Below are 24,616 nucleotides of genomic sequence, written 5' to 3'. Positions count from 1 at the left end.
CACTTTGAAGTGCTGTCTCCTGCTGGCGGAGGGGTCCTGTCTGGTGAGACGAGCACTCTGTATCTACCTTTTCTACTTTTACTGTGCCTGTGCTGTTCCCTTGAACTGTTATTGCATATCTCTGATATCTGTCCCAGAACATATCCCAGGACTCCCAAACAGTGTTAAACTTTTCAATTGTATTGTTCAGGATAGCCGTGAGAGATTCCATGCTACGGACATCCCTAATCTGAGACAGTAAGGCTGCATTCCCACGTTCCGTGATCCTGGCGGATCACGGACGTGGAATGCATGTACCGGAGTCCCCCGCGCCCGGACAGCATCTGTAATTAGATGCTGGGAGCGGGGGAGACTGTATTCATAAGCGCCACGCTGTAATGAATCAGCCGCGCGATGCTGTTACTACAGCGCGGCGCTTATGAATACAGTCTCCCCCGCTCCCAGCATCTAATTACAGATGCTGTCCGGGCGCGGGGGGACTCCGGTACATGCATTCCACGTCCGTGATCCGTCAGGATCACGGAACGTGGGAATGCAGCCTAAGGGTACTATTACACAGGCCGATGGGGGCCCGATAATAACTGTAAACGAGCGCCGATCTGCTAGATCGCCGCTAGTTTACGAGGCCTATTACACGGCTCGATAATCGTTTAACAAGGGCTGCAGGGACATCGTTACCGATGTCCTTGCAGCCCTTGCTTAAAGTCAATACATTACCTATCCATGCTGCAGGGTTCCTCTTGCAGACAGGCCGCTCTGAAGCTGTAGCGCGCAGGACCCAGGGAGAAGCAGACCACAAGAGGAGCCCTGCAGCTTGGACAGGTAATGTATGGAGTTTGGAAATTGTCAGCCGCACACTGCTATTACACGTTGCGATGGGTGGTGGGTGCCCCGACGATTATAGGTCGAAACCTATATCAACGATCAGCCGATGATCATTGTCATCGGCTGATTGTTGTGTTTATTACCCAGAGCGATAATTGGACGGATAGGGCAAATTATGGTCGATTATCGTTCCGTGTAATAGGGCCCTAAGTCTAGGAAAGATGGAGGAGAGGTGCTCTTTCAATGAAGAGAGATAAGGCACTTAGCAGCAGTGAGAATGTGGAGGTGCATTCTGGCAGTGCAACTCCCGATGACTTGGGGGGACATTAAGAAGGAAGAGTAGTGGGGTCATAAGGAACCTGTATATCAAGGACATCCCGTATGGTATTTTGGACCATCAACCAAAATGGGGTTATTAAGGGGCATTCCCAGAATATGTGAAACAGCGTGCCAGGGGCGGACAAGCACCTCCAACATATGTTTGGTTAGGCAGGATCCAATTTATGGAAGAGATAGGGGGTGTGGTTCCAGCTCATGAGTAGTTTGTATTGTGCTTCCTTGTATTGTGTACATACAGATTTGGCTGCCTTATGCCAGATCACCTGCCTGTTAGCCATTACTTATCCCCTCAGCATCTATCAGACAAACCTTTTCGGATTCACACTTTAGCAGCACTCTCCTCATGAGTGAACAGTTCCACCTATCTGACACCCACAAAAGTAACTAGCCCCTTCTTTTCCTCCACGCGATAAATACCTGCCTGACACGCAATAAGATCCCTTCTGCAGATCCACACTATTATAATGCGGTGGTCGGGTACTCGGGGTGTTTAGGGTCACTCGAGCGCTTGTCACGGTAGCCTGGAGTGGTAGTAGACCCACCCTGGACTGTTGGTATCGCCACACACACACAGAAATAGAGAATAGCCCAAGTGTACTAAGATGTGCAGGTGCTTAAAGAGTAGACCAAAGTCCAGTGGGTTTTGATAAAAATAGAATACTTTACTGCAGAGAACCTCAGTGCAAATTGTACATGTAATTCAACAGTGCAAATCTTTACAGAGACCATAGGTGCTGACAGTTGATGTAGGACCAGTGTTTTTAGTAGTTGGTGCTTTGTAGTAGAGAGGAGAGGAGTTGCCAAAGGAGCCCTGCCCAATGTAGTACGTGTGCTCTGCCAGAACAGGTGTAGAAGTAGAAGAGGTAAAAGAAAATACTCATACTCACGGATGTCTATACTGGCCTTGAACCGCCTTATGCCTCCTAGTTGCGGGATATTCATCCAAAATGGTTAATACAAGCCCCAGTTGTCGGTTATCTGGGTTTAGCAGACTTCCCAGTTGTCCTGCACAGTAGAATACTCAGACCTTTCTCACGGTAGCTTTGTACTACTGGGGTTAGTTCCTATTACTTCAGGTAACTGCCCTGTACATTTTTTGAAAGGTTCCTGGCATGGGCAAGGTGTTTCCTGTTCGGTTTCTCTCCTCTTACTTGCATAAAGAAGAAAGTCTGTAGTTGCTGTCTTTTGTCCCTGTCAGGGGTCCTGGCTACAGCCAGGCCCTGGCTTAACTTCTGCAGAGACTAGTTGGTTTTGCTTCCTCTCACACTGAATACCACACTAGAACTGAACTCTTCCTCCCACCTAGAACTAACTCCTCCTACAGGGGCTGTGTTAACCCTCCTGTGAGTGGTGGGGCTGTGTGTGAGAGAGAGAAGGACAGAGGAAAACTCACACATGTGACTGGTCAACACACAACATGTGAAACAAAATAAATTAACCCTTCTGCTCCTTCAGCTGTGCAATAAGTTAGATAGAGACAGTATTGACACCTATTGGGGAATACACAACGGCACACCATCTTCCAATTGTGTGAACCTGAGGAAGGGACTTACTAAGGTGCTAAAGATAGCACCCTGTGGTGGGACACCACAATAACCCCCCTTCTTTGGCCTCTAAATAGCAATAATCCCCCTTATGTGCCCTCTAAATAGTAATACCCCCCCTTCTGTACCCCCAAATAGCAATAATGCCCCTTCATGTCCCCCCCAAGTAGTAATATTCTCCCGTCTTGTGCCCCCAAGAAACTATAATCCCCCTCCTGTGCATCAAAGTATTAATAATATCCCTTCCTGTCCCCCCCCCAAGTAGTAATATTTACCCCTCTTAAGCCCCCAAGTAAGGCCGCATTCACACATTCCATGTTTGGTCCGTGAGTCATGGACAGTAAATGCATGTCCTGGACTGTTTCCCCGCACAGCATGATATGACAATAACATGGCGGAAGAGGGGAAAAAGTTTAAATCTCTGTGGCACGGCTATGACACTAAAGTGCCAGTGAGATTCAAACTGTTTTCCTGCTCCCGGTGTGTTGTTACATCATGCCGTGTGGGGAAACAGTCCAGGACAGGCATTTACAGTCCGTGATTCACAGACCAAACACGGGACATGTGAATGCAACCTTGCCATGATCTCTGTACACAAACTGGTGATAATCTACCCCCCCATGCCCCCATGGTGGTATAATCTACCCCCTGTGTCCCCACTTAGTTATAATCCCCCCTCATGTGTCCCCATGTAGTCATAATCCCCCCCATAATCCCCCTCCATCTCCTGGACAAGTCTTCAGCAAAGTAAAAAAAACAAACACACTACTTACCTCACCTATCCCTGCCATGCCGCTGTGACACAGCCCCCCCCCGGATGCTTCCTGGTTCAGGCTGATTAACAATCACATAGAGCAGCCTGACCAGGAAGACATTACTGGCTGCTCCAGATCACTTCTAGATTGCAGACCTAACATGGCCTAATGATTTATCTGAGATGATTTATCACAGATTTCTCTGGCAGATTTTTGAAGCCAAAGCCAGAAACAGACTATGCACAGGGGACATAAAGGAAAGACTGAGATTCCAACTCTTCTCAAATCCATTCCTGGCTTTGGTTTAAAAAATCTGTCAGATAAATCTGTCTGTGTAAACGTACCATAACACAGCCTGAGATCTAGGAGGGAAAGGCACAGAGCATGGAGCTGATTGCTCCCTGCTCTGTGCCTCCTGGTGGCTGATCGCTCCCTGCTCTGTGCCTCCTGGTGGCTGATTGCTCCCTGCTCTGTGCCTCCTGGTGGCTGATCGCTCCCTGCTCTGTGCCCCCTGGTGGCTGATTGCTCCCTGCTTGGTGCCTCCTGGCGGCTGATCGCTTCCTGCTCTGTGCCCCCTGGCGGCTGATGACTGCCTGCTGTGCCCCCTGACAGCTGTTTCTCCACCCTTATAAGGACACATACACTGACCAGCCACTTTATTAGGTACACCTGTCCAACTGCACGTTACTACTTAATTTCTAATCAGCCAATCACATGGCAGCAACTCAGTGCATTTAGGCATGTAGACATGGTCAAGACAATCTCCTGCAGTTCAAACCGAGCATCAGTATGGGGAAGAAAGGTAATTTGAGGCCTTTGAACGTGGCATGGTTGTTGGTGCCAGAAGGGCTGGTCTGAGTATTTCAGAAACTACTGATATACTGGGATTTTCACGCACAACCATCTCTAGGGTTTACAGAGAATGGTCCGAAAAAGAAAAAACATCCAGTGAGCGGCAGTTCTGTGGGAGGAAATGCCTTGTTGATGCCAGAGGTCAGAGGAGAATGGGCAGACTGGTTCCAGCTGATAGAAAGGCAACAGTGACTCAAATAGCCAACCGTTACAACCAAGGTAGGCAGAAGAGCATCTCTGAACGCACAGTACGGCCAACTCTGAGGCAGATGGGCTACAGCAGCAGAAGACCACACCGGGGGCCACTCCGCTCAGCTAAGAACAGGAAACTGAGGCTACAATTTGCACAAGCTCATCGAAATTGGACAGTAGAAGATTGGAAAAACGTTGCCTGGTCTGATGAGTCTCAATTTCTGCTTGAACATGACAATGAGTTCACTGTTCTCCAATGGCCTCCACAGTCACCAGATCTCAATCCAATAGAGCATCTTTGGGATGTGGTGGAATGGGAGATACGTATCATGGATGTGCAGCCGACAAATCTGCGGCAACTGTGTGATGTCATCATATCAATATGGACCAAAATCTCTGAGGAAGCTTCCAGCACCTTGTTGTATCTATGCCACCAAGAATTGAGGCAGTTCTGAAGGCAAAAGGGGGTCCAACCCGTTACTAGCATCGTGTACCTAATAAAGTGGCCGGTGAGTGTACACGGCTGACAGCAGCGGCGCACCATACCATGCAGGAGCAGGGAGTCCGTTTTCAGACTGGAGTCCCTGCCCCTGTACACACATTACGTTGTCAGGTTTGCTATAAGTGTAGTGTGCCATGGAATATGCGTAAAGAGGCATTGACATCAGTCTATTGGTGATCTCTCTGCTCCTGTCCTGTGGTGAGCATTCATGCATATAATTAGAGTATATACATGGCTGCTCACTGTACAGGGGCGGCAGGTGCCAACCCCTCAAGGGCTGTATGATTTTCATCATGGCAGATGTGGCCCTGCCTAAAGAAAGTTTTTTCCTAATTCCTTCCGCGTACCCCCCCCCAACCTGCGGCATGTAACCCCTGTGGTATGTGACTGCAGATTGATAAAACAGTGCCATAGGGGGACTACAAATTACTGTGTATAAAAAATCCAATTCCACATTAAAAGTTTAAAGTGTCCCTGTTGTTTTAACTTTCAAAATATAAAACAGATGATGTGATATAAAGCAAGGTTACATTTATTGTTTTATTTTTTTCTTGTTCTGATGCTTTATAAAAACCCTATACTTACTGTATCCCAACCTCCTAAAGGCACCTCCACACTGACGAGGGGCAAATACCCTGAAACAGCTGTCTGTGGATGGATGCCTAGCCATGGTTGTAATACTCTCCACAGAGTTAGACTTTGATGCAAAAGGACCCACCCTGATATTTCCCTATTTATGTTCCAATACTCGCAACCGAGTGGGACTTAAGGGGCTCCGTATCAGGGTGGTTTGGGAAGCACCCCTTGGCAACAGGCTTTCCTTTTCTGGAGAGATAGCTGGCTTTATAAGGGGCAATGTATCAGTGGAGACTCTTGAGTTAGAACTCCATTGTTTTGTTTTTTTTTTGTCGCTGATCTCCTTACTGTAACCAGGTCCAGTCTCCTGCTATATAACAGCTATACTTACTGTATCCAGGTCCAGTCTCCTGAAGGCTGCTATACTTACTGTATCCAGGTCCAGTCTCCTGAAGGCAGCTATATACCAGCTATACTTACTGTATCCAGGTCCAGTCTCCTGAAGGCAGCTATATAACAGCTATACTTACTGTTTCCAGGCCCAGTCTCCTGAAAGCAGCTATATAACAGCTGTACTTACTGTATCCAGGTCCAGTCTCCTGAAGGCTGCTATATAACAGCTATACTTACTGTATCCAGGTCCAGTCTCCTGAAGGCAGCTATATAACAGCTATACTTACTGTATCCCGGTCCAGTCTCCTGAAGGAATGCTATATTATTATTTATTTTTATTATTATTATTATTATTACTACTTATTTTTTTTAAAGCACCCTTAATTCCAGAGCGCTATACAGGCAGCAGAGTCAGTCAGGCAGCAGAGTTAAAGATAGACTGGAGGGGAGCAAGGGAGTTAGATGGAGGCTGGAGAGGGGGATGTTACAGTAGTCCAAGCAGGAGATAATGAGAGCATGGACCAGCAGTTTTGTAGAGTCAGGGGAGAAAAGAGTGGATTCTGGATATGTTTTTTAGGTATAGGAGGTGGTCAGGGCCTGAATGTGTGGTTTAAAAGACAGGGCAGAGTCAAAGGTGACCCCAAGGCAGCGGACTAGGGAGACAGGGGACATAGTGCATCCATTGATAGTGATTAACACATTAGATGATGATAAGTTCTATTTTGTCCATGTTGAGCTTTAGAAAGCGGGAAGAGAAGGAAGATATGGCCGATAGACACTCTGGAATCCTAGATAGCAAAGAGGTGACATCCGGACCAGAGAGGTAGATCTGGGTGTCATCAGTGTAGAGGTGGTACCTGAAGCCGTGGGACTCTATGATATGTCCCAGGCCCTTCAGTCTCCTGAAGGCAGCTATATAACAGCTATACTTACTGTATCCAGGTCCAGTCTCCTGAAGGCTGCTATATAACAGCTATACTTACTGTATCCAGGTCCAGTCTCCTGAAGGCAGCTATATACTTACTGTATCCAGGTCCAGTCTCCTGAAGGCATCTATATAACAGCTATACTTACTGTATCCAGGTCCAGTCTCCTAACTGCTATATAACAGTTATACTTACTGTATCCAGGTAGAGATGAGCAAGTAGATATTTGATCAAGTAGTACACTATTTGAAATATTCGTTTTCGACCAAGTATTCGACCAAAAATGCAGTAAAAATTTGATTCCCCTCCCACCTTCCCTGGGACAGGCACTAGGAGCACACAGGAAGTGAAAAAGGCATCTGCATTCATTGGCTGGGTAAACCATGTGACCTTTACAATAATAGAATAGTGGATTTGAGATTCGTTATCAGATGCTACTTGGAGCTAGAGAAGGAAACAGTGTGTAGCAGAGTGAGTTAGTTATTAGATGATTTTAGGCAGGAAAGACCCCCCAAAAGCCACTTTTAGGGCTAAAGCTATAGAAAGACCACATTTATCTACAGATATACTGCTATTAAACTGGCTAGCAGCACATAGGTGTGTTCAGACAGACAGGCAGCTGGAGTGTATTCACTGTGAGGAATAGGATGCAGTGTATCTGTCTATATAGTATATAAGGCTGTATACTCCTTGTGTGCCAAGGCCAAAAATAAAAGCTTAGTACAACTCTTTTATGTGCTGTACGCAATTGAAAACCGTTGTATGGATACAATGCATAAGACTAGCGCAAAAGGACGAGGACGGGGGCCTGGAAATGCTAGTCGGGGCACAAGCCGCGGTCAAGAGAGTGGAGATGCAATGCGTGCTGGTGAGGGGCAGCCAGCATTACGCTCATCCAGCATTCCTGGGTTCATTGGACAGTTAAGCAGGGGCTAGGGTACACCACTGCTGAGGCCCGCGCAGTGGGAACAGGTGGTAAAGTGGATAGCTGATAATGCTACGCTACTCTGTCCCTAGCCGTCACTACTTTTCCCGGCGTGCCGTCCCCGCCTTGCACCAGCACATGTCCTGTAACACTGGGCGGGCCCTGAGTAACGCAGAACGTGAAGGTCCACTTGACCACTGACACGTGAAAAGGCACCTGTGGCCAGGGATGCTATATCTCCTTGACAGCACATTGGTTGAATGTCGTAGAAGGGGGGACTGGGTCACAACCAGGGACAGCCTATCTCCTACCCCCACCCAAGACTGCGAGCACGGGTTCCGACAACCCCTCTTTCTCCTCATTCGTAGTAACATCGCCCTCATGCGTAGGGAAACATTATCAGGCTGTGCTCAAGCTCATCAACTTGGGCGATAAGAAGCACAGCGCCTCAGAGGTGATGGACGCCATATTTCAGCAAACAGAAATGTGGCTGTCGCCGCTGCAGCTAGGTCCAGGCATGGTCATGTGCAATATGGCCGTAACCTGGTAGCTGCTCTGGAGCTTGCCAAACTGACACACAGACCATGCCTGATGGTACAGCTCTTTCTAAAAACGCACCCCAATCTTGCAGAGATACTGGTGAAAGTGTGACGCTTGTGCGCCCACTTTCGGAGGTCATCTGTAGCCACTGCTAGCCTCTGAAAATTCCAGCAATGCCTACATTTGCCAGATCACCGGCTGTTGTGTGACATCAGCACTCCCTGGATTTCAACATATCATATGTTGTTCGGGGTGTGTGAGCAGCAAAGAGCTGTGGAGTACCAGCTCCAAAACCCATGTGTGATTCCAACTCAGCTTCCTCAGTTCGCCAACCATGAGTTGCCATGGATGGCAGACATATGTGAAGTGTTATGCATATTCGAGGAGTCCATCAAGAGGGTCAGCTGCAACAACGCCATGATCAGCGTATCCATCCCTTATCGCCATAAGGGAGAACACGGTGCACACAGAGGAGGCTGGGATAGGAGGAGTTGTAGACACTCAGACCACACTCATGTCTGCTTCTCAGTAGCAGTTGCAGGAGGAAGAGGAGGACGAGGACATGGAGGCGGCTGTTGAAGAGGAGGAGGCTGGCGAGGGTAGAATCTCATTGGTTCAGCACAGATGGGACAAAGAGAAGGAGGAAGAGGAGGAAATGGAGAGTGATCCTTCCGGTGGCAGCAGCAAAGTCATGCCTATTCAGAGCCTGGCACACATGGCTGACTTTATGCTGGGCTGCTTTTCCCAGGACAAACGTATTGTCCACATAATGGAGAGCAAACGTTACAGGATGTTTGCAATCCTCGACCCCCAGTATAATGATAAGGTGTTCTCTTTTATTTCGGAGGAGAGGAGCCATCGATTGCAGAAATACCATAAAGAAATCTTGCAGAACATGATGGAAATATTCCCACCTACCATCGCTGGCGGCAGAGAGGAGAGTTCCTCCTAGAGCCTGACAACATCCATCAGGTCCACAGCCACCAGGGGAACTCTCCAAGGTGTGGGACACGTTCATGGCACCCCCTTGCAAAACTTCCATCACTGTGGGGCCTGTAGTGAGCAGGAGGGAGAATTGGCGGATGTTGCAGGAGTACCTGACCGACCGTAGCCCTGTCCTCCCCAGTCCCTCTGCGCCCTATACTTCCTAGATCTCCAAGTTGGACACGTGGCTGGAACTGTCCCTGTACGCCAAAAGTGAAGTGCCATGTGTCTGCTCCAGCTCATTTCCTTCTCCTCAACCAGCGTAGAAATGGGCAAAGGGCCTCCATATAATTTTTTCTAGGGCTTTGCTCATCATTTTTTGGGGAGCTCACCTCAAGGGCATCAAGCTAATTTTTGGAGGGCTTACCTCAATGGCCTGAAACTCTGCTTTTAAAAGGCTTTTGTCCGAACCGGTCTTTCACTGGAGCAGTCTTAAAGCTGGGTGGGATGACTGCTCCCACAAACTCCAAGCTGGGTTCTCCATTGCCTTATAAAATAGGCCTCAACTCCGCTTTTAACCCCTAGATGACCCTTGGCGTACCTGTACGTCCAGCGGTCGCTAAAGGGGCTTGTAGCCCGGGACCGTGGCTATTAGCAGGCACAGTCCAATTTGTCATACCCGCAAAGTTGACAGCTGCATCTGAACACTTATTTCAACCCATTCCCTGATGTCTAGTGGGCAGATCGCTAACCCCTGCCCCCGTGCCTCGATGGCGGAGGGGGGATCCTTACATGCGGCACCGGCCGGGGTCTGCGCCATAATGACCCTCTATTGCTTTCGGCTGCAGCAGTATTACTATATTATTATACTGCATAGATCTCAATGAGAGATCAGTGTGCATATACTAGAAGTCCCCCTGGGGGGGCTTCTGGTATATATGTAAGAAAAAAAAATGTTTTATTATTAATAAGAAACCCCTCCCCTAATAAAAGTTTGAATCACCCCCCTTTTCCCATGTTATAAATAAAAATAAATAAAATAAATGAACATGTTTGGTATCGCCGCATGCGTAATCGCCTAAACTATTAATTTATTTAATGCCTGATCTCGCACGCTAAACGGCGTAAGAGCAAAACAATTCCAAAAGTGCAAAATTGCGCATTTTTGGTCGCATCAAATCCAGAAAAATTATAATAAAAAGCAATCAAAAAGTCGCATATGTACAATCAAGGTACCAATAGAAAGTACACATCATGGCGCAAAAAAATGACACCTCACACAGCCCCATAGACCAAAGGATAAAAGCGCTATAAGCATGGGAATAGAGCGATTTTAAGGAACATATATTTGTTAAAAATGGTTTGAATTTATAAGAAAAGTTATATGTTACATATCATTGTAATCGTAACGACTTGAGGAACATATATAACAAGACAATTTTACCCCATGTGTTTTTTTTTTTTCAATTTTATCACACATTGAATTTTTTTCTGGTTTTGCAGGGTACTTTATGCAAAAATTCAGCCTGTCATTGCAAAGTACTATCAGTGGCGCAAAAAATAAGGGCTCATGTGGGTTTCTAGGTGAAAAAGTGCAAGTGCTATGGCCTTTTAAGCACAAGGAGGAAAAAACGAAAAAGCAAAAATTCAAATTGGCCCGGTCCTCTAAGGGTTAAAAAACTCACCTCAAGTGCCTAAAGCTAATTTTTGGAGGGCTCACCTCAAGGGTCTCTAACTCTGCTTTAAAAAGGCTTGCCTCAAGGCCCTCAACTCCGCTTTTAAAAGGCTCACCTGAAGGGTTTCCATAAGACCCACACTCCCTCATGTGTAATTAAGGGCAAATGGAAGTGGCAGATGACTTTGAAAATGTAATGGAGGATGTGTCTGACCGCATCACACACACACACAATGACAGTTAGCGGTGGGTGCTGTTTGATTTACCTCTTGCCTATGCCATCTGTAGTTGTCATAGGCAATATGATTTAAAGGGGAGCATGAAAATGTTTCTTTGACTTAAAATGTGGCTTTCTGTCCATGCTACTGGAAAGAAGGTTTCCATGTATTTTTTCCCCACTTTACATAGAGGTTATATTGTTTTTGGAGTGTATAGTTGATAGCCTGTGATAGTGGCGTAATGTTGCGACTTTGACGTGTTAGATGCACCCAGGAATGCTCCCCCTGCTGTCCCGATTGCATTCCAGAGGTGTTGGCATCATTACATAAGGTGTCATTGTGGACTTGGTGACCTACAAGTGGTCGAATTTTGATTTGAACATTTTTCTCCCATAGACTTTAATGGGATTCAATATTCCATCTAATAGTTCAGTTTGGGGGTCTACTCGACTTGATATTCGGAAATTCGAATATTTCACTACTCGCTTATCTCTGCATCCAGGTCCAGCCTCCTTTAGACAGATTTTTAGACTTGTGCTGATTGAAAAAACTGACTAAACACAGGAAATCTGACCAGTACAGAGATTCGAGGCTCAATGTGTCTGTCAATCACATGACTGTCTTCTCTGTGAGCACTCTGATGACCTGGGAAACACTGGACTTCCTGTGTTTAGACTCTGAAAAAAAAAAAAAAAACAGTAAGAACACAGGAAGTGCCGTGTTTTCCATGATAACTAAAAAAAAAAAAAAAAAAAAGAATGTACATTGCAAACTTTATATCGACTGTTGATTTAGATTTTGAAAGTTATAACGACAGTTACACTTTTAGGCTATGTTCACACTATGTATCTGTGCGGCTGTATTTTTTACGCGGCTGGAAATGTGCGGCTGAAACTACGGCCGTGGGAGAAAATAGACATGCGGCTGAAAACATACGGTCATTTACTTAGAAATCTGGTTCAACTAAAAATAACAAATAAAATCTTTAGAAAGTGATGGAAACACCTCTGGATGCATCTGGGAAAGCAGGGAAACAGTTTACAGGAATCGCTATTACCGGGGTTTGCGATCCTCTGCAATAATGCCGATGCCTCTCATGGTTAATATATTAAAAATTAATAAAACACATATTTCGTTGTAATAAAGTCCCTTTCGTTGTTCAATAATTAAATTTAAACGAATCCATTATTGTGCAATTAAATATACTGATAAAATAAATATATATTTAAATAAATATATTTATATATATATTTATTTTTTGACAGTATATTTAATTGCACAATGATGGATTCGTTTAAATTAAATTATTGAACAACGAAACCGATTTTATTACAACAAAAATGTGTTTTATTAATTAAATATTAGTACAGGAAGCTCCATAAGCCGTTAATTCATATTGCCGGTAATAGAGCATTCTGTACTAATCATCACTTTACTTTAATTAAAACATCAAATGTTTCTTCTAATTATGTTATGACAATAGCATTATTAGAAGAAACATTTAGAATTATATGTGCGCTCAGCTGATTGGCTGATCGGCTGAGCGCACATATAATGAGCCGGTCCGCAGTACAGTGACTTCATTGTGCTGCGGACCAGCGAAGAGGACACATCGGGGTGAGTATAAAGCTCTCCCCACCCCCTCCCCTGCACTGCACCCATCCCAGTAAGGAAGGGGGGGTCACTTAACCCCTTCCTTGCTGGGATGGGTGCAGTCTGACATCAGTCTGGCCCCCAGGGGGTTAAGGGGGATGCAATACATCCTCCCTTAACCCCTTGGGGGCCAGACTGTAAGCAGCGATCTGTAAAGATGCTGCATACTGTAAGGAGCACAACACCGCTCACAATGATGGGTGTTGTGCTCCTGTTTGTGTGTTTCTCCTTTTTTGTTTTTCAGATATCGGTATCCTGTGGATTACGTCGGATTCGGCGGACTACGTCGATGACCAGGGGTTGTTTGGTGTTTTTTTTTTATAAAATGGTCAATGAGGGGTGTGGAGGTGTTTTTATTTGAATAAAAAAAAAATTTCCACTTGTGTCTTGTCTTTATTTCTTTACTTTATAGACAGAATCCATTACTAAGTCGGGGCCTAGTGTTAGCCGGTATAAAATGGCTAACACTAACCCCCCATTATTACCCCAGTACCCAATGCCACCAGGGGTACTGGGAAGAGCCGGGTGCCAGTGGTCCCGGAGCGTCAAAATTGGCGCTCCTGGACCGGGCGGCAGCAGGCTGGTAAGATTTAGGCTGGGGAGGGCCTAAACCAATGGCTCTTCCCACCCTGGTGTTACCAGGCTGCTGTCGCTTGGTTTTTAACCCGGCTGGTTATAAAAATAGGGGGGACCCTATGCGTTTTTTTTAAATAAATAAATAATTAAGGGCAAACAGCAGGGGTGACAGGTGGAAAACCTGCCTTGTTCCTCTAGATCAGTGTTTCTAAACCTGCGGTACGCTTACCACAGGGGGTACGCACAGCAGGTTGAGGGGGTATGCCAGAGTGTAAAAAAATTAAAAAACGTTGGCTTTGGGTGCCGGGACACTGCTATAATTCAGTTATGTATCAGCACCAGTCACCGTGGCAGCTCTCTCTTTCATTCCCCAAGCAGCAGCTCACCAGCGTTCTGTGGAGGACGGAAGATGCTGCGGGGGAAAGATGGAGAGAGTCAGGGTGATCACATTGGAAGCAGGGCACCAGCAGCGTCTGCTGAACGTTGTCCCCCTGCGGCTGCTGGATGCGGGATTGGCGGCATCACTATCCCGGTCGACAGCAAGATAGTGATGGGGCAGAGAGGAGGTAAGGGGGGTGGATTTTGCGTTGGGGATACCACCCCTCTCCTCCTCTCTCCCCTTCACCTCCGCTCTCCTCCTCTCTCCCCTTCACCTCCGCTCTCCTCCTCTCTCCCCTTCACCTCCTCTCTCTTCCTCTCCCACTTCACCTCCCCTCTCTTCCTGTCCCCCCCCCCTTCACCTCCTCTCTCTTCCTCTCCCCCTTCACCTCCTCTATCTCCCTCTTTCCTTCTTTTCCCCCTCAGACCTTACTCTCCCCTTGATTTCCTTATGGTTCAGAGGCCGGAGAAGAGAGGAAGACCCCCTCCATGCCTGGATTACGTGAGTATGAATTTTTTATGTGTGTGTTGGGGCAGGAGGGGGAGGGAGTAGAATGGAGGGCATTACTATGGGGGCAGGGCAGGGGGCATTATTACTATATGGGGGGTCATAGAAGGGGATATTTTTAAATGGGGGATCCCAAATACGGGGACAACCCACACACCTACTAACTTTACAGCACATGACACCAAACAGCAGAATTATTACTGTATGGGAGCCTATAGGTAGGAAAAGGGAGGGAAATTAAAGGAAAACTGTGGCGCCTAAGATGTTTGGCAGGTTCTCTGGCAAGAGGTAAATTGTAGCTGCAAGAAATCATCATGGTGGTCTGGGCCAGATGGAGAGGAAAAGGAAAAGTGATATATGGCTACATGGGGAGGTATCTGGCTATAGAAGGAGGTATCTTAACTACATGGGGAGATGTCTGGCTGCAAGGGGGGGGGGAGGTATCTGACTTCATAGGGGAGGTATCTGACTACATGGGGGGAGGTATCTAACTTCTTATGGGGAGGTATCTTGACTACATGGGGAGGTATCTAGCTTCATAGGGGAGGTATCTGACTACATGGGGAGATGTCTGGCTGCAAGGGGGGGGGGAGGTATCTGGCTTCATAGGGGAGGTATCTGACTACATGGGGGGAGGTATCTGGCTTCATATGGGGAGGTATCTTGACTACATGGGGAGATATTTTGCTACATATAAGGAGGTAACTGACTACATGGGGGGAGGTATCTGGCTCCAGGGTGACATATGCAGCTCTGTGGGATATATCCCACCTGCTTCTCTGGCACCCGGTTTATTGACCACCTGCTCAGCCACTGTCCCACCGTAACCACTGATTGGATGAGCAGGCTGTCAGTAAGCCTGGAGCCAGAGAAGCAGGTGGAAGTACAGGCAGGTAAGTATGATCTGTTAAGGGTCGGCAGCTAATTAGGTAAATAGGCTGTGGCTACATTCTTGCAGCAGGATGAAAATCCTCTGAGAAAGCATAGTCATAGGCGAAAACAGTGCAGAGTATTGCAGTGGATTTCGCTGCATCTCGACGCATGGGGGTACTTGGCTTGAAAAGGTTGAGAAACACTGCTCTAGATGGAACAAACCACTCAGTAAAGTCATCATTAACCCCTACTCTAGCTATAGGAAGTTTTTGCCTTGGGGGGAGAACTTTATTTCCTGGGTAAAATTACTCTACCAAGGTGCTCCATAGGAATCCCCATTTCACCCATTCGTCGTATCCAAAGACAGGATGGAATGGGGAAAACCCCAGTCTAGTTGAATATTAATAAATACCCTAGCAAGGTTATTCTGTATATGACGGCCTGGGATGAAGCTCATCTATTCCTGGCCAATAAGGTTGGGGCCACCCCGGCCAGCCTCTGAACGAGAGCCTTATGAAGATCTTAGTCTGTATTTTTTTAAATTAATCTTTATTTATATATCAATTAAGCCCTTCCCGCCGAATCACGTACTGTCACGTCCTATTCTGCATAGCATTCCGGCAGATGGATGTGCCGGTACGTCACAGGGATGACACGGGCGCAGTAGCTGTGCCCATATCATCCCCGGGGGGGGGGGGGGGGGGGGGGCCTGGTTGCCAGCTAACCCTATAGGTGCTGCAATCTGATTAGAAGGGCCAGCTCTGTCCTTGGAAGCCCCCTGGACCCAGTGCAGGTAGTGGGGGAGAGAAAGATTTTGTCAGTGGTCAGCTCCATGCTGGAGAATGACTCCCATCCCATGCACAAGACTGTGATAGCCCTGGGCAGTAGTATCAGTGACCGACTGCTTCACCCAAAGTGCGAGAACGTGCGCTATCGAAAGTCTTTCCTAACTACTGCGGTTAGGTTGTACAACCAACACCAACATAAGCAGAGATCACGCCATCCATAAATGAAATATTTTAAGCTTGTGATATCCTTCCTACTTGTATCTTTTTACCTTTTTTCTCTGTGTCTACTGTAAGGGCCAGTTACGAGCGAAGAGGCGCGGCGAGCCGAGGCGCGCAAGCCCTCCCATAGACTGCCTGTATGACACGGAGGTAGGCAGGATTCTGCAGCGGATAGTTCAGTTGCGGAATTCTTCCAGTTGTATGCCGTGTGAACTGGCCCAAACCGTAATGCCTTTACTTTACCTTGGAGCTTTTTGTATTTGTAATATCCATGCTACTGTAACACACTGAACTTGCCCATTGTGGGACTGTTGAAGGATAATCTTATCTTATTAGTGCACCCCTATAGTGCTAAAAGAAGGGAGAATGCTCCTTTTATTCCCCATTGTGGCTCTGCAGTGGTTAAGAACCCGACAGCTAGCGCTAGTTACCATCCCATTTCACTTTTGAACATGGACTTGAAACGTTTTTGCAAAATTCTAGCCTCCTTTTTGGCTCTTTTCTTGGTCAACATTATTACTGATGACCAAGTAGGTTTCCCCCCCATCACGTGAGGCCAGGGACAATACCACAAAGGTTATCACATTGGACTGGGGCCCCCTATGCTTGCCTGGATCACCTCCCTTTATTCTAACTCCACTGCGTCTACAAAGCTCAACAGGGTTTTCTCTTACGGTACAATCGGATATCTAGTGGTATGGATCTCAAAAGACCTGACAGAGTTATATTTCTGCAAATCTCATACAGACGTTACCCACCAGATTTTCAAACTTCTCCCCAGGGATTTAACCAGATTTATTAGGGCAGGAAAAGTGGTCAGAATTTCCAAAAACCCCCATATATACACTGAAGCACAAAGGAGGTATAGGTCTCCCCAACCTAAGAAGTTACTCACAGGCCTGTTTAGAGTCCAGCTGGAAAATGTAGGGCTCAACACCACTTCTACAATGATAGATGGCATTCTGCACAGGCTCTCAAGGGGATCCAATTGTGTTGGGGATTGGACAATTTGACAGCTTACACATTTTTTGCAGTCCATGTCTCCCTCAAAGGAATTCTCTTGTACACTCATATAGTTTGAAATAATTTGCATGGGTTCTGATCCGCTGTGCCATTCACCATTACTGATTTATTCACTAATAACTTTCTCCTTAGAGGATTTTCTTCGGCCTTTTATAGCAAAGTGGGAATTGGATTTAACCCCTTCAAGACTGAGCCCTTTGATGCCCGGATATCCGGTTCAAATTAACGCGATGTTCCTCCCCGCATTCTAAGAGCCATAGCGCTTTTATTTTACCACCTAAAGGGCTGGTTGAGGTGTCATTTTTTGCGCCATGATCTCTAGTTTTTATTAATATCATATTGGTGTAACAGAATTTTTTTTATTTATCACTTTTTATAAATTTTTTCTGATATATAATTTAATAAAATCATTAATCCTCGTGTTTTTTTTTTTCGTTTATGCCGTTCACTGTGCGGGAACAATAATGTTATATTTTAATAGATCGGACAATTCTGCACACAACGTTATGTAATACATTTATTTTTTTTATATTTTTATAATGGGCAAGGGGGTATTTTAAACTTTTATTGGGAGGGGGGTTTATAAGGTTTTTTTTAATGCTTTTAAAAACTTTTTTTTACACTTTTTTCCACTGTAAAAGATGCAATCATTAGATTGCATGTACTGATCTATGCCATAGCATAGCAAAGATCAGTGTTATTGGCGATCTATGCATAGAGCCTGCCTGAGAGCAGACTATCCATAGATGGCCGATCTGACAGGACAGAGGTAAGTGACTTACCCCTGCCTGTCGGCACAAGCGATCGGGACCCCGCAACATGGCTCCGGGGGTCCCAATCACTCAGTGATAGAAGCTTGTTCTGTCACTGAGTACCTTAAATGCCGCAATCACTATAAATCGCAGCGTTTAAGGGGTTAATGAGACGCAGCTGTGGGATTGCAACTGCCTCTCATTACCTCCGGCCCCAGACACACTGATGTGTGCGGGACCACTCTCACTGCAGCAGTCCCGCACACATCAGAAGCTGCTGAAGTCAGGAACGTATATATACATTCCTACTGCACGGGGTATGTGCAGTAGGAATATTATATATATATATATATATATATATATATATATATATATATATATATACACATACAGATTACTGATGGGAAGGAGTTAAACACCTCCCTGATGGGCAGGCAATTAGATAGTTCACGCATAAATCCTCCATAGCCAGTAAATTCTAAGCAGCGCATGGCTATGTTCACACAACATACTGGTTTGTAAAACGATGCCCGTTCTTTTAATTTAAAACAGCTGTTGTTTTCTATCTTCAATCTTTTCCATTGCAGTGAATGCAAACAACGGCTGTTTGTACACACAATGTAGTGGGCAACGGCCAATGTTTGATGGGAGCTGTATAAATAATGAACATGAGGGAGCAGGAAGAGGTGACATGAAGGTCAGCTGTTTGTAGACTGTCTGGGCACCTAAAATGCTGGATTTAGAGGTCAGAAAGGTCAGTGCTTATCTGGGAACTTGCGGAGAGAAGATTGCAGGGTGTTGTGCTGTGCAGGACTGCTCTGTGCTCACTCCTCTCAGCTGCTCCCCTCTCCATAGCCACATAATGGAGACAGAGATGCTGCTTCTTCTGAAGTCTGCGGGGAGCTAGAAAAACAGCTTTTTGACTACAGAAGGAAACTCTTTTTGGTAAATAAAACCCATTACTGAGTTTTTTAAAACACTTGTACTATAGATATTTATTATTTTCAGAAAAATGACCCTGAAATGACAGTTACACTTTAAGAACATTTGTCTTCACAGCATTTGTCAGCCCCACATGGGGACCCTCTGCCCCCATACACAGACGCTGATCCCTCTGCCCCCATACACAGACGCTGATCCCTTCGCTCCCATGATGCATTGGTTCTTCACAGGAACAGGAGGGCGGTAAATAAATACAATATATAAAGAATGTATAAAACCCACCGCAGTATCTCCTTGATGACGGCCTTCAGCAGTGGCATCTTGGCAATATCCTCAGCAGTGGGGATCACCTCTCCGGGAACTATGGCAGTCACCTCCTGGTAGAGACAGCGCTGGGTCTCCCAGTCTCTGGCAAGATGATACAAGGCCCAGGACAAGGTGTTTGATGTCTGAGATGAGAAACAGGGAATGAGTGTGGCCATACAGATGAGGCAACGGCCTTACACAGCAGGCAGGATAAAGCTGTCCTTGGGCCAAAAAGTGTTCTACATGGGGCACAGCCATCCAGCCAGTGCCTGATGCGAGGTTCCTGAGGTGTATGGTGAATCCTGATTCCAGACTTCCTATCTGTCCAGCTATGGCTGGCTAAAGAAAAGCCTGGGGTGTCACTGCTGCTGACAAGGTATTGAGGCCTGTACACATATCAAGGCTGTTCTCTCTCAAAAGTAGTCTCCTAAGTCCTGCAAGTCCATAGAGGCTCTACAAAAGTCAATACAGTAGTGGGAGAATCGCTGCTCGCTGACGTGCCCCTATGCAATTCCTCTCCCTGTCGTTATAACTTCCAAAGTCTAAACCAACAGTAAATGTGTTATAAAGCAAGTTTGCAATACATTCTTTTTTTTATTTTTATCATGCTGTAAAACAAAGCTGAACTTACCAGAAATCTAGGTCCAGTCTCCAGAAGGCATCTATTTAACAGCTATACTTACTGTATCCAGGTCCAGTCTCCTAAAGGCAGCTATATAACCGCTATACTTACTGTATCCAGGTCCAGTCTCCTGAAGGCGGCTATATAACAGCTATACTTACTGTATCCAGGTCCAGTCTCCTGAAGGCAGCTATATAACAGCTATACTTACTGTATCCAGGTCCAGTCTCCTGAAGGCAGCTATATAACAGTTATACTTACTGTATCCACGTCCAGTCTCCTGAAGGCTGCTATATAACAGCTATACTTACTGTATCCACGTCCAGTCTCCTGAAGGCGGCTATATAACAGCTATACTTACTGTATCCAGGTCCAGTCTCCTGAAGGCAGCTATATAACAGCTATACTTACTGTATCCAGGTCCAGTCTCCTGAAGGCGGCTATATAACAGCTATACTTACTGTATCCAGGTCCAGTCTCCTGAAGGCTGCTATATACCAGCTATACTTACTGTATCCAGGTCCAGTCTCCTGAAGGCAGCTATATACCAGCTATACTTACTGTATCCAGGTCCAGTCTCCTGAAGGCAGCTATATACCAGCTATACTTACTGTATCCAGGTCCAGTCTCCTGAAGGCAGATTTTTAGACTTGTGTTGTTTGAAAAAAAAACAGACTAAACACAGGTATTCCAGCGAGTACAAAGAGTCTCGGCTCAATGTGTCTGTGAATCAGAAAACAAGAAGTCCTGTGTTTTCCATTATAACAAAAAAAAAAAAATAATGAATGAAAAATTGCAAACTTGCTTTGATTTAGATTTTGCAAGTTATAACAGCAGTGACACATTAAGTAGAAGGGTTGGCCCCTCCCAGTTATTCAAGCCTGGGGCGTTTGCTAGACGTGCAACTCTGTGTATGGGTATAAACACACACACGTATATGCAGTGTATTTTCTGCTGCGATACGCAGCAAATACGCAGCAGATTAGATCTAAATAACTGAACACAGCATCAAATCTGCGGCATATACGGTGTGTGTGTGTTTGTACCCTACTTGTTGCAGCACCGACAGTTCTTTCCTCACCATAAGTATGGGTATTCTTCTCAAGAATATTTCTACTAACTGCAACACAAGCCAAGGTTGTTAGGACCCCCTACAGCAGAGTGCCGCACAAACTGGACAGGATCCCTCTAGCTAGTCCACCCTGCGACATGTCACCTAACTAAGAGCAAATGTATTTCAAGGGGATAATGACAGACCAATTCTTAAGCCAGGGGTGGGGAACCTTTTCCATGTCGAGGGCCGGTCGGGCATTAATAAAATCATTCGAGGGCCGCATACCGTGCACGGCAGTTAGTAGCGGGGGTTTGCAGCACCCAGGACAAGGCATAGTATTGTTCCCCTAGTGCCCCTGCTATTGTAGTTAACCCCCAGTGATGCCCCTTGTAGTCTAGTTAACCCCCAAGTCATGTCCCTGGTAGCCTAGTTAACCCCCATCAGTCATGTCCCTGGTAGCCTAGTTATTCCCCCCCCATCAGTCATGTCCCTGGTAGCCTAGTTGTCCCCCCCATCAGGCATGTCCCTGGTGGCCTAGTTAACCCCCATCAGTCATGTCCCTGGTAGCCTAGTTATTCCCCCCCCATCAGTCATGTCCCTGGTAGCCTAGTTATTCCCCCCCCATCAGTCATGTCCCTGGTAGCCTAGTTATTCCCCCCCCATCAGTCATGTCCCTGGTAGCCTAGTTGTCCCCCCATCAGTCATGTCCCTGGTAGCCTAGTTGTCCCCCCCCCATCAGTCATGTCCCTGGGTTCCTAGTTGCCCCCCCCCCCATCAGTCATGTCCCTGGTAGCCTAGTTGTCCCCCCCCCCCATCAGTCATGTCCCTGGGATCCTAGTTAACCCCCAAATAAAAAAATAAACATCCCACTCACCTTACCTCCGCTCCCACGCAGTCCAGGTCCTCTTCTCTCCCAGGTCCTCTGTGCCGGTCTTCTCCTGCAGGTGGCGCGCGATGAAATGACGTCATCGCGCGCGGCCCGCAAGAGACTAAAGACACGCGCCGCTCTGCTGGGGAAGAAGCCGGCACAGACAGCATCCTCCGGTGTCCGCCAGCTGTCACAGACACCGGAGGATGCGGTGTATGCCGGCTTCTTCCCCAGCAGAGCGGCGAGCATCACAGGGGAGCTGCGGGCCGGAGGTTCCCCACCCCTGTCTTAAGCTAATCTTGTGAATATCAACTTGTATTTGACTGTACTGTGCCTTTAAGGGACTGTTCCGGTGAAGTTATCTGTTCTGCAACTACCTGTGACTTTCTGCATTTATGTCCTAGACTATCGCACTGCACGAGGGGGTAATGGTAACAAATAAGCAGGCGTGTCAGAGAGCGTTAACATCAGAGGAAACAGACATCACAAAACAAGCTTTGGGGACACCGCTCTACATAGCGTGAACATGGGTAAGCTAGTCTCATACATCAGATACTGGCCCATGGCTATGGATTATATTAGTAAGGAGTAGAGATGAGCGAGCATGCTGGTCCGAACTTGGTACTCCTTAGAGTATTAGGGTACTCGATGGTACTCATTACTCAGACGAGCATCTCGCGATACTCGAGAAAATCTCATCATCTGTTTCCTGTAAGTTTGGGCGCTATTTCTCAGCCAATAAACATGCAGGAGACTCTTTGGTACATCCTGCGATCATGTGGGACCCATACATGTCGATAGCAGCGATTGGTTGGCCAGATCAGATGACCCTGCCATATAAAACTGGGCGGGGGCAATGCTGGCTTCAGACGTATGCTGTGAGAGATCAGGGAGAGAGCTGCTGCTGGTCAGGGAGAGTGTCAGTGTAGGATATAGCCTTCCAGTAGGCCGGGTATATACCAGCAATACAAACAGACCTTGTCAGGGCTTCAAAGCTTTTATTATACTATTACTACAGACTGCTGGCTGGGACTTGCAGTGCTGCTACCGCGATTTCACCAGCACACTGTGGTGACCGGCTGCTGGCAGAAAGGGGACATTAGGGGGGAGATTTATCCAAGGGTGTAAAATTTAGACTGGTGCAAACTGCCCACAGCAACCAATCAGAGCTCAGCTTTCCATTCAGCACTGCCTAAAGCTGAGCTGTGATTGGTTGCTGTGGGTAGTTTGCACCAGTCTAAATTTTACACCCTTTGATAAATCTCCCCCTAGGTGTTGTATACAGACCCCTAAGAAGTGCTCAGTGTACTCCTTTTTGATTTTGGGGCTGGTGGTCCAGGTGTATTGCACTGTATAGCTGGGAGTTGTAGTGCATCTCGCATAGAACTTCACTTCTCATTGTATAGAGGTGACAGAACGTGTGTACAGTTGTTTCCCATACCAGATAGCACCAGCTAAACTAGTGTGTACTGCACTGTATAGCTGGGAGTTGTAGTGCATCCTGCATAGAACTTACTTCACTGTTCATTGTATTGCGGTGACAAAATGTGTACAGTTGTTGCCCATACCAGATACGACCGTCAAGCCCCCCCTAAACTAGTGTGTACTGCACTCTATAGCTGGGAGTTGTAGTGCATCCTGCATAGAACTTACTTCACTGCTCATTGTATTGGGGTGACAAAGTGTGTACAGTTGTTGCCCATACCAGATAGCACCGTCAAGCCCCCCCTAAACTAGTGTGTACTGCACTGTATAGCTGGGATATGTAGTGCATCCTGCATAGAACTTCACTGCTCATTGTAAGAGGATGTCACAGCGTGTGTGTATAGTTCCGGCCAATACCAGATTGTACCGTACAGCCCCCCTAAACTAGTGGGTACTACATTGTATTGCTGGGATTTGCAGTACACCTGCATAAAACTTCACTGCTCATTGTAAGGGGGTATCCCAGCGTGTGTCTGGGTCCAGCCACTACCAGATTGTACCATACAGCCCCCCCTAAACTAGTGGGTACTACACTGTATTGCTGGGATTTGTAGTACACTACCCCTCAAGTGATGATCCCTTTGCATGAGACAATTGCCAGATCCTCAAGGATGAAAGTCAAATTCAAAATCAAAACAGCGGTGGGGGGAGAGGTGGTGAGTCACATTATGCAGGGAATGCAGTCAAATTGAAAATCAAAAGGGTGGTGGCGGGGGTAGAAGTCAGTAGTTACATTATGCAGGGAATGTTACCCCAACTGCTGCAGTCAAATTGAAAATCGAATGGTGGGTGGCGGGGGTAGAAGTCAGTAGTTACATTATGCAGGGAATGTTACCCCAACTGCTACAGTCAAATTGAAAATCGAAAGGGTGCTGGGGGTTGTTGGCTACTTGTTGGCTACTTCTGGGCCTTAACTGGCACCCATGTAGCCTACTGGTGTGCCTGCCCTTGCCTCGTTGTTGCTGGGCCTTAACTGGCACCCATGTAGACTACTGGTGTGCCTGCCCTTGCCTCGTTGTTGCTGGGCCTTAACTGGCACCTGTGTAGCCTACTAGTGTGCCTGCTCTTGCCTCGTTGTTGCTGGGCCTTAACTGGCACCCATGTAGACTACTGGTGTGCCTGCCCTTGCCTCCTTGTTGCTGGGCCTTAACTGGCACCCAGGTAGCCTACTGGTGTGCCTGCCCTTGCCTCGTTGCTGGGCCTTAACTGGCACCCATGTAGCCTACTGGTGTGCTTGCCCTTGCCATCGTTGTTGCTGGGCCTTAACTGGCACCCATGTAGACTACTGGTGTGCCTGCCCTTGCCGGTAATGGCCACTTCATTTTTTTTTTATTTTCTAACCTTCAATTTAAATTTAAAAATCAAATCGACTTCAATTAAAGT

At 46.6% G+C, this 24,616-nt stretch overlaps 1 protein-coding gene across 1 annotated transcript in view; it reads right to left on the bottom strand.

Annotated features, from left to right (window-relative positions):
• Positions 1-24,616, bottom strand: part of LOC138800496 (sterol 26-hydroxylase, mitochondrial-like) — a 223,648-nt gene that overhangs the window by 100,533 nt on the left and 98,499 nt on the right. Inside the window, exon 6 of the mRNA XM_069982210.1 lies at positions 19,181-19,347. Within this exon, the coding sequence (XP_069838311.1) occupies positions 19,181-19,347 (167 nt within the window). The remainder of the gene's footprint in view (positions 1-19,180; positions 19,348-24,616) is intronic.

This window comes from Dendropsophus ebraccatus, chromosome 9, assembly GCF_027789765.1.
Source record: "Dendropsophus ebraccatus isolate aDenEbr1 chromosome 9, aDenEbr1.pat, whole genome shotgun sequence".
NCBI lineage: Eukaryota > Metazoa > Chordata > Amphibia > Anura > Hylidae > Dendropsophus > Dendropsophus ebraccatus.
Note: the sequence above shows the minus strand (reverse complement) of the source record. Positions and strands in the feature narration are given on the sequence as shown.